The sequence below is a fragment of the Brachyhypopomus gauderio genome, chromosome 1, assembly GCF_052324685.1.
Source record: "Brachyhypopomus gauderio isolate BG-103 chromosome 1, BGAUD_0.2, whole genome shotgun sequence".
NCBI lineage: Eukaryota > Metazoa > Chordata > Actinopteri > Gymnotiformes > Hypopomidae > Brachyhypopomus > Brachyhypopomus gauderio.
In genome coordinates, this window is record NC_135211.1 from 38352153 (window position 1) to 38363770 (window position 11618).

At 45.0% G+C, this 11618-nt stretch overlaps 1 protein-coding gene across 1 annotated transcript; it reads right to left on the bottom strand.

Annotated features, from left to right (window-relative positions):
* Positions 1 to 676: 676 nt before the first annotated feature.
* On the bottom strand, positions 677 to 1627 carry LOC143475503 (paraneoplastic antigen Ma3 homolog). The gene has a single exon (XM_076973704.1). The coding sequence runs from the start codon at positions 1625 to 1627 to the stop codon at positions 677 to 679; it is 951 nt and encodes a 316-aa protein (XP_076829819.1).
* Positions 1628 to 11618: the final 9991 nt, after the last annotated feature.

Genomic DNA, 11618 nt, shown 5'->3' on the forward strand with positions numbered 1-11618 from the left:
CCTCACACGGATGGCCATCTACACGTACGTGTACTACAGAGGAGGGACCTATTAGGCCTTTGGGAAGGTGTGAGCCTCCCACCTCAGTAATTTCACTTTTATTACTAAGGCACACAGCCTCTGGGCTTTTAGTCTCTTGGCCCGGTGACTGCCCTGTCTTTGCCCTCTTGAGAGACTGTATGAGCTTTTGAATAACTTTGCTCTGATTTTCTGCATTTTGGCACTTGTTGGCGAAATGCCCCTGCTCACCACAACGATAGCAGATGCACCCATCAGAGGCTTTGACTTTCTGTAGCTTTTGGCCGTTGTGAGCAGGTCTGGAGGGCTGTACTCTCAGTGCATTGGCTGGAGAATGTGAGTCTTTGTCGCTCTTGGTCAACTTATTCTGCAACCTGCGCACTTGCTTTTTTAACGCTGCAACCTCAGTGTTTCCACTGCTCTCAGCCACTGAAACTGGTACTGGAATAAACTCCTTGTCATCTTCACTCACTCCTTGACATGGTTTAGTGTTCATAGTGGCAAACAATGACTTAAGCTCCTTTATCTCGGCTTTCAAGGTCAGTATTTCCGTTTGGCGACTGTCCACCTCCTTGGTGGCATGAACTCCACGAACGGATGAGCTGAGCTTGGCTCTAGCAGCAGCATATTCCTCTTCAGCCCGGATCTCCGATAGCAACTATAAGAACTTGGGTGGGTTTTGCCTTCTCTCCCTTATCTTAAGCTGGATCAGCATCAAGTCCGAATGTATGGCCCCTCGTAGCAGTTGTTCTACTCGGGCACTGTCCACACGGCTGGGGGGAATACCCTGTTTAGAAACTACTTTGGTAAGAGACTGCTCTAGTCGCCTCAAGAAGTCGGATAATTTCTCATCTTTCCCTTGTTGCAACAATCTGAACTCAAAATAGAGGTCTTCACCTGACTCCGCTGCACCAAATGCACTCTCAATGGCATCCAAGCACTCAGCAGGCGTGACATCAGCCTCAGCTGTTCGCACTGCTTTCACTACTGCAAGTGCAGGTCCTCTGAGACACTCCATAATGCGTCTTCGCTTTTCTTTACTTGAGCAGTCGCTTTCCTCCACCATTAAACGTGCCTGCTCGAGCCAGTGTTCCAATGCCTCTTCCCCAACCGGTGTAGGTAGGGTGCCCGAGAACATCCTTAGGCGACGATAACTGCTGTTCTCACCTGTAGGTCTCTCTATTTTTGACAACACTTCACCAACTGCCCGAATGATGGACTCAGCAGAGCCATTGGACGCCGAGACATCCAGCAGATCTTTCAATGGGGTCTGGCCAGGTTCATCAGGAACAGGACGCTCACCTGCGACAATGACTGGCCAAAATTCTTCCACTGTAAGGCTTTTCACTTCAGAGGGAACCCTAGTGGGGTCAATTTCCTCTCTTGTTTCACAAAGCACGCTCAATCTGTTCAATTTAGTATTAAATCTCCTTCCCTTCACTCGCACACGTCCCAAAGCTTTCACAGTTTCAAGAGTCTTCTCTATCTCTTCAACTTCATAGCCTTTAGGCACCAGGGCAAGTAAGGCATTTTCTTCCTTGAGAAACTCACCTTGACACCACTCTCTGAGCTCCGTAGCCAGCTCTGACTGTACCGACTTAATATCCATAGTGAAAAGCTATTAATGCAGTAATAATACTCTATTACTGTATATACTATACTATACTAGTATAAACTATACTATAATAAAACTAATAAAAAGGGAAAATGTACAATTTTAAAGAGTTAAGTATTTTACCTAATACACCTTTAATGTGATTTAATTAACCCTAAATGCACAAAATAAAACCATAGGTTTACCCAATCTAATCCCAGCGGTGCCTCCAATTTTATGTAGCGCCCCGTTGCTCCTTTCGGGAAATCACACAGGGGTTTAGCTACCCTAGGTCCTCTATAACCATTAAGTTATTAAATTAGGCTATACCTTGGTAATAATAAATAAATCAAGAGGTTTAAAACAAATGTTAGTTTACTTAAAATGCACACATAAACCCACATACAAACTTAAATGAATAGTAAACTAGTGTTTAGTCTATTTCAGTTATAAACTAAATATTCTATACCCCTCTGGCATAGCTTTAACTCCTTACAATATTCCCTTAGTTCTCTTTAAACACGGTAAACAAAAGATTCATAAATAATACATCCAAATATACTTTTCCCAGTAATACACTCTTGTAACGCAGAATATAGAAAATAGAAAAAGAAACTTATAGCCGGCAACTATAAGGAAATACCCCAACGTCAGCGCTTTTGATGCAAAAGAGATGCTTGAGTGCGTAGAAATAAATCCGAGTAGGCCTCGAATGAGATGTGATGGCGTATGCTATAAAAGATTCCTGGCTCCGGCTAGCACCGCGTCCACGAGCTGCAGGCATGCGCAACACGTGTTGAACCACACCTCGCTGCGAACGATGTTTGCCGCGGTTTAAACGTCTCCTGTAGTTTAGGCAATGTCCTCTGGCTCCTTAAACGACACAGCCTGCTCCCCGGACTGGCGAACAATGTCCGTTTTCTCAGACACACGACAAAGCTAACTCCTGAACTTACAGAAATGACAATGGCGACTGTCTGAACTTTTACCGCGATTAGCAGTAGGTTTTCATAACCAGTCCCAAAGTGATTGTAGTAACGGTATAAGTTCCCTCGTTGGTCACTAAAGTTACTACTATGATTACTGGTCAGAAATACATGGATTACATATTTCCACTTTTACTTCTCATAGCGGATTCAGACTTAATATGCACGCATCAGTATCTCCGTTCTTCCCTTTCTCTCTAATTCACTACCACACTCTCGCAACCTCTCACCTCTCAAGCTTCTGATTGGTTACCGAAATTAAAACATTACAAAAGATTAAGTATCTTTAGAAATTTCCTTCCTGTTAATAGAAACATCTTTCTACTATCTTCCAACTTCAGAAAATAATAATGAAACAAACAAATAAATACATAAAAAAACCCTGTATGCATATTGCATTACATTCTCATTTAACCTAACGTCACCACACACTCAATGTAATGAACATTCATTATCAAAGGTCTAAATGTTTTTAACCTTTTTAAACTAAACCTTTTTTATTCAATCATGAACTCTATGTAAATTATTTATTATCAAAGGATATTGTATTTTCATAGGGTTACACTCAGAATGATAACTCTCAGAATGATCACTCTCAGAATAGTTACTCTCAGTATGATCACTCTCAGAATGATCAATCTCAGCATGATCACTCTCAGTATGATCACTCTCAGTATGATCACTCTGTATGACCAATCTCATAATAATCACTCAGAATGATCACTCTCAGAATGATCACTCTCAGAATAATTACTCTCAGTATGATCACTCTCAGAATGATCACTCTCAGTATGATCACTCTTAGAATGATCACTCTTAGAATGATCACTCTCAGAATGATCACTCTGTATGATCAATCTCAGAATAATCACTCAGAATGATCACTCTCAGAATGATCACTCTCAGTATGATCACTCTCAGAATGATCACTCTCAGTATGATCACTCTCATCCTACTGCACAGATGTCAACACACCAATTATTAAATAATTACTGCATAGCAATGTAGAACCGTTGCTTACTATAATAAACTATTCTCTGAGCCTGGGCTACGTGCCCAGTTCATTTAAACTTGCAGTCATCAAGCTGCTAATTAAAAAACCTGGTCTTAACCCCCAGGAACTGTCCAACTATAGGCCAATTTCTAATCTGTCATTCATATCCAAAATTTTAGAGAAAGTAGTTTCTTCTCAACTCTCTTCCTTCTTACAGACAGAACATGTCTTAGAGTTATTTCAGTCTGGATTTAGAGCTCATCACAGCACTGAAACGGCACTGACTAAAGTATTGAACGATCTCCTAATATCCTCTGATAAAGGACACATTTCTTTTCTCATACTGCTAGACCTCAGTGCTGCTTTTGACACCATTGACCATAATATTCTACTTAATAGGCTGGAGACACTCGTTGGCATAAGAGGTCAAGCACTCTCCTGGTTCAGGTCCTACCTGACAGATCATTACCAATTTGTACTAGTAAATAACGAATGCTCAGAGCATTCTAAAGTAAAGTATGGTGTCCCACAAGGATCTGTACTGGGCCCCATATTATTCTCATTATATATGCTACCACTGGGCACTATCATTCGTAGGCATGGTATTAGCTTCCATTGCTACGCAGATGATACTCAGTTGTATATATCTTCTAATCCAGATGATATCACTACAACTCTCAAGATTGAGAACTGCGTCCAGGACATTAAAAACTAGATGGCATCTAATTTTCTTCAACTAAATTCTGACAAGACTGAGGTGCTGATTCTTGGGCCTAAAGCTGTTAGAAGCAATTGGGCTGATATTCCCCTTACCCTAGATGGTTTTTCAGTAACACCTAAATCTACTGCAAAAAGTTTAGGTGTCACTATTGATTCTGATATTTCATTTGACGGACATGTATGCAATGTCACTAAGGCTGCCTTTTTCCATTTACGTAATATCGCCAAGCTGAGACACTTACTTTCATTAGCTGACGCAGAGAAACTGGTCCATGCTTTTGTCTCGTCGAGATTGGACTACTGTAATAGTCTTCTAATTGGATGCTCTAAACAGTCCATAAAGAAGCTACAACTTGTACAAAATGCTGCAGCTAGAGTCCTAACTAAGGCTAGGAAATTCGATCAGTCCCACTCTCGCCGCATTACACTGGCTTTCGATTAAATATCGCATTGAATTTAAAGCTCTTCTGTTAACCTATAAGGCGTTAAATGGTCTTGCCCCACAATATCTGAGTGAACTCATTGCTTACTACAACCCATCTCGCCCTTTGCGCTCCCAAAATGCTGGATTTCTCCTAGTTCCAAAAATTTGTAAGACTACAGCCGGAGGCAGAGCTTTCTCCTTTAAAGCCCCCCAATTATGGAATAGCCTTTCAGCTCCAATCCGAGATTCTGACACAGTTCCGATCTTTAAATCTATATTTAAGACTCACCTATTTAATCAAGCCTTCAACTAATATTCCCCTTGTAAGGTGTAGGGGCTTGGGTGCCCCCAGACGTTGAGATTTCTGGTGATCTGAGATGTTGATGCTGTCATCCAGCTGTGTCATGGCATCACTCTATTTGTGACAATGACTTGACTGGAAAGCAATGTCTCAGTGAGCCCTCATGACTGTGGTCACCTCTGAACCCCTCCCTTTATTTATGCTGCTATTGATTAGCCTGCCGGAGCCACATGCTCATCACTGGCACGTGAGCTATGTACGTTTAAATCAATGGTGGTTTAAATTCATGTCCACTCAGTCTGTATTTCTATCTTCTTGCATGCCTCCACCCAAGACGATTGGATACAGGCACCTGCAGGCACCTGTGGGATGGTCTGGCTTGCCGGTGGATGTGCTGATGCCGGGGTTGGATGAGCCGTTGCCACGAGGGGTCGTGCTGATGCTGGCCCGCTTGAGGCCCACCGCCTGCACCGAGGGGACTGAGGCTGTTTAGCCAGGGAACAGGAGCCTGGACTGTTGCTGTAGAACTTTGAAACCACCCTGTGACCACGGACTTGTGTTAACGGACCGCCCAATGGAGGATGGGTTCCCTTTTGAGTCTTGGTCCTCCTGAGGTTTCTTCCTAATCCCCCTATAGGGAGTTTTTCCTCGCCACTGTCGCCTTTGGCTTGCTCATTAGGGATCTGGACCCATACGATTGTAAAGCTGCTTTGTGACAACGTGTGTTGTGAAAAGCGCTATATAAATAAATTTGACTTTGACACCACTGGACAAGAATAAAGTGTATTTTTCAGGCATTACACACTGCGGATGTTTCCACTGGTCAGCTGTGCAGAGTTAAACAGGTGTTCCTGATTCTATTATTGCCTGTAGTGATGCCAGTGTCATTCAGTCACTGGCTTGATATCCTGCCCAACTAACACAGATGGTGACCACTTAATCAATTAATGAATTTAATTAAAGATCAAAATGATCCTGGATGGGACTTTTCCTCTCGTCTGGTTAATTGATTCATAAATTATCGATTAATCAATGTTGTAAATTCAGACAGAAAGGTTAAAGTGCACAGGTGTGAAGTCTCCAGCCTCTCTGGTTCTTACCAGTCAGTGTCCCAGTGGGAACGAGGGACTAAGGACAGTATGTCAGAACCGTTAGACTGGGACAGGACTGGAGTGGAGTGAGACAGGACTGGAGTGAGACAGGACTGGAGTGGAGTGAGACAGGACTGGAGAGGAGTGAGACAGGACTGGAGTGGAGTGAGACAGGACTGGAGTGGAGTGAGACAGGACTGGAGTGGAGTGAGACAGGACTGGAGTGAGACAGGACTGGAGTGGAGTGAGACAGGACTGGAGTGGAGTGAGACAGGACTGGGAATGTTTCATGATAATCAGGCACTCAGCACACTGACATCTCTCCAGCGCTGCAGAACACTGCCCTCCAATGATGTCATTACACGCAGTCGGAGTGGGTTCTGCCCCCCCACAGCACAGGGGCAGGTTCTGCACACATGACACTGGAGCGGGTTCTGTTCCCACGGTACTGGGGGCGGGTTCTGCCCCCACGGTACTGGGGGCGGGTTCTGCTCCCACGGTACTGGGGGCGGGTTCTGCCCCCACGGTACTGGGGGCGGGTTCTGTTCCCACGGTACTGGGGGCAGGTTCTGCTCCCACGGTACTGGGGGCGGGTTCTGCCCCAACGGTACTGGGGGCGGGTTCTGTTCCCACGGTACTGGGGGCGGGTTCTGCCCCCACGGTACTGGGGGCGGGTTCTGTTCCCACGGTACTGGGGGCGGGTTCTGCCCCCACGGTACTGGGGGCGGGTTCTGTTCCCTGGGGGCGTATGTGGGTTCCTCCGTAAGGACCCGTGTGTCCTGCTGACAGCAGGTCTGGGTGATGAGGGGATCAGGGGGTGTGAGTGCAGATTCAACAGTGTGATTGAGCGTAAAAGACTGATTGTGATGTGGTGCTCCTACAGCTCTCGTTCGCCTGTGCCGTCTCCTGCGGGTTTGAAACTGGAGTGTAAATCTAGACGTGTTCCCTGGGATCCAAGCCCAGTTTCACTGCTAGTTTGGGAAGGATTTGAAGTTGAGAGTGATTACAGATGAAGAGTGAGAGGATGACACACACTGTGCATGGCAACAGATCTCTGCTCCTTCAAGCTGCTCCTAATGAACAAATATTTATTATGTTTCATGCGCGCAAACACACACACACACACAAACATAGGTAACTTTGTCAGACATGTGAATTAGAGCCCCTATCAGACACACAGATGTATGTTAGTTCCTCTATCAGACACACAGATGTGTGTTAGTTCCTCTATCAGACACAAAGATGTGTGTTAGTTCCTCTATCAGACACACAGATGTGTGTTAGTCCCTCTATCAGACACACAGATGTGTGTTAGTCCCTCTATCAGACACACAGATGTGTGTTAGTCCCTCTATCACACACAAATGTGTGTTAGTCCCTCTATCAGACACACAGATGTGTGTTAGTCCCTTTATCAGACACACAGATGTGTGTTAGTCCCTCTATCACACACAAATGTGTGTTAGTCCCTTTATCAGACACACAGATGTGTGTTAGTCCCTCTATCAGACACACAGATGTGTGTTAGTCCCTCTATCAGACACACAGATGTGTGTTAGTCCCTTTATCAGACACACAGATGTGTGTTAGTCCCTCTATCACACACAAATGTGTGTTAGTCCCTTTATCAGACACACAGATGTGTGTTAGTCCCTCTATCAGACACACAGATGTGTGTTAGTCCCTTTATCAGACACACATCTCATCTGTGAAGAGCCATCAGAGAGCAGCTCTGGGAATTACAATAGACTTTGTGCTCCTGTTCAAGGCTGTCAGTGTGTGTGTGTGTGTGTGTGTGTGTGTGTGTGTGTGTGTATGTGTGTGTGTGTGTGTGTGTGTGCGTGCGTGCGCGCGTGCGTGTGTGTGTGTGCAGATTGTTTTCCTGTTACAGGTTCATAAGAATACTGGGAGCAAATATCAAAATCATTTAAATTCCAACTGTTTGCTTTCGTTTGCTTCAGTAAACACAATTGAATATTCCGTTAAAGTCTCTCTGTCACTGCAGATGAGTTTGTATGTGTTAGCCTGTGTGTGTATGTGTGTTAACCTGTGTGTGTGTGTGTGTGTGTGTGTGTGTGTGTGTGTGTGTGTGTGTGTGTGTGTGTGTGTGTGTGTGTGTGTGTGTGTGTGCTAACTGGAAAGTTTTTTTTAACTCAGATGCAGCCAACCATTGTCATACAGCTACACCCTGAATCCTTAACACACACACACACACACACACACACACACACACACACACACACACACACACACACACACACACACACACACACACACACACACAAAGTCAAGCCCCAGCCTAGTTGAACAAATATGATTCCCACTCAAACATACAAACATCTGGTCATCTGGTCAGTAAAAAATATAAATGAATAAATATTTGCATATGCAAATCATTTTTCCAGTGTTTCGGTCAAACACAAAAGGACACAAAACATTACCACAAAATATATAAAACAACACACACAATGACATAAAACAGCACACGCTCATTTAAAACAACACATTGTAACTAGCGAGATGCTGGATGCGGGAGATGAGAATTAAACATATAATGTATAACGACTCACAAAGATGAGCGCAGGGCGGGACTACCATTACATTACATTACATTTATGGCATTTGGCAGACTCCCTTATCCAGAGCGACTTACATTTTTATCTCATTTTTTTTTTATACAAGTGAGCAATTGAGGGTTAAGGGCCTTGCTCAGGGGCACCTCAGTCATGGCCTGGGGATCGAACCTGCGACCCTCCGGTCACAAGACCAGTTCCCTAACCGCTAGGCCATGACTGCCCCCACAGTCTACCACACAGTACACTAAACACCACGAGCGCAGGACGAGACTACCACACACTATACTAAACACCACAAGCACAGGACGAGACTACCACACACTATACTAAACACCACGAGCACAGGACGAAACTACCACACACTATACTAAACACTATGAGCACAGGACGAGACTACCACACACTATACTAAACACCACGAGCACAGGACGAGACGAGTCTACCACACACTATACTAAACACCATGAGCGCAGGACAAGACTACCACACACTATACTAAACACCATGAGCGCAGGATGAGACTACCACAGTACATTAAACACCACGAGCGCAGGACGAGACTACCACACACTATACTAAACACCATGAGCGCAGGACAAGACTACCACAGTACATTAAACACCATGAGCGCAGGACGAGACGAGACTACCACACACTATACTAAACACCATGAGCGCAGGACGAGACTACCACACACTATACTAAACACCACAAGTGCAGGATGAGACGAGACTACCACACACTATACTAAACACCATGAGCGCAGGACGAGACTACCACACACCATACTAAACACCACGAGCCCTGTGTGTGACACGTTAGATGGCTGAACACGTACACAAACTGCCACACATATATGGACGAGGACTACACATACACACGCCCAAAGGGAGGGGTCAGGGCCTGTACCGTGACACAATTATATAAAACAACACACAATTACTAGGGAGTTTTTCCTTGCCACTGTCGCCCTTTGCTTGCTCACTGGGGGCTAGGACTCGGCACTTGTAAAGCTGCTTTGTGACAACAACTGTTGTAAACAACTGTTGTAAAAAGCGCTGTATAAATAAAATTTGATTGATTGAATTATATAAAACGACACACAATTATATAAAACAACACATAATTATATAAAACAACACACAATTATATAAAGGGAGGGGTCTGGGCCTGTACCGTGAAACACAATTATATAAAATAACACACAATTATATAAAACAACACAGAATTATATAAAACACCACAAAAAATTAAATAAAACAACAACACGCAATTATATAAAATAATATACATAAAACAAACACATATTAGTATCCTCATTCAGTTGGAGACCCACACCACCTCCTGTTTCTTCGTTGGAGACCCACACCTCCTCCTGTTTCTTCGTTGGAGCCCCACACCTCCTCCTGTTTCTTCGGTTGGAGACTCACACCTCCTCCTGTTTCTTCGGTTGGAGACCCACACCACCTCCTGTTTCTTTGTTGGAGACCATCTCCTCCTGTTTCTTTGGTTGGAGACCCACACCACCTCCTGTTTCTTCGTTGGAGACCCACATCTCCTCCTGTTTCTTCATTGGAGATCCACACCTCCTCCTGTTTCTTCAGTTGGAGACTCACACCTCCTCCTGTTTCTTCGTTGGAGACCCACACCTCCTCCTGTTTCTTCAGTTGGAAACTCACACCTCCTCCTGTTTCTTCGGTTGGAGACCCACAGCACCTCCTGTTTCTTCGTTGGAGATCTACATCTCCTCCTGTTTCTTCGGTTGGAGTCCCACACCACCTCCTGTTTCTTCGTTGGAGACTCACATCTCCTCCTGTTTCTTCGGTTGGAGACCCACATCTCCTCCTGTTTCTTCGTTGGAGCCCCACACCTCCTCCTGTTTCTTCGTTGGAGACTCATACCACCTCCTGTTTCTTCAGTTGGAGACCCACACCACCTCCTGTTTCTTCAGTTGGAGACTCACACCTCCTCCTGTTTCTTCAGTTGGAGACCCACACCACCTCCTGTTTCTTCAGTTGGAGCCCCACACCTCCTCCTGTTTCTTCAGTTGGAGACTCACACCTCCTCCTGTTTCTTCAGTTGGAGACCCACACCACCTCCTGTTTCTTCAGTTGGAGCCCCACACCTCCTCCTGTTTCTTCAGTTGGAGACTCACACCTCCTCCTGTTTCTTCAGTTGGAGACCATCTCCTCCTGTTTCTTCAGTTGGAGACCCACACCTCCTCCTGTTTCTTCGTTGGAGACCCACACCTCCTCCTGTTTCTTCGTGGGAGCCCCACACCACCTCCTGTTTCTTCGGTTGGAGACCCACACCTCCTCCTGTTTCTTCGTTGGAGCCCCACACCACTTCCTGTTTCTTCAGTTGGAGACCCACACCTCCTCCTGTTTCTTCAGTTGGAGACCCACACCACCTCCTGTTTCTTCGTGGGAGACCATCTCCTCCTGTTTCTTCGGTTGGAGTCCCACACCTCCTCCTGTTTCTTCGGTTGGAGACCCACACCACCTCCTGTTTCTTCAGTTGGAGCCCCACACCACCTCCTGTTTCTTCGTTGGAGACTCACACCTCCTCCTGTTTCTTCGTTGGAGACTCACACCTCCTCCTGTTTCTTCAGTTGGAGACCCACACCACTTCCTGTTTCTTCGTTGGAGACCCACAGTTCACTTGTTTCCTACACATTCTACTCTCCAGTCACAGGTGATTCCATCCCATATCCAACTCAACACTTATAGAACATCAGAGGAAATTCACCCACATGTAGTTGGTATAAGAGATTATATCACCCACATCTCCAAAGTCATTTGGCACTGGAGTTCTGTAGCCTGCAGCCCCTCTAGATGTGCTACATGTAAATGAACATGTAAATGAATATGTAAATGAACATGTAAATGAACATGTAAATGAATATGTAAATTAA

What these genes read in the sequence shown, in the direction of transcription:
- LOC143475503 (XM_076973704.1), bottom strand. Translation starts at nt 1,627, where the DNA reads ATGGATATTAAGTCGGTACAGTCAGAGCTGGCTACGGAGCTCAGAGAG.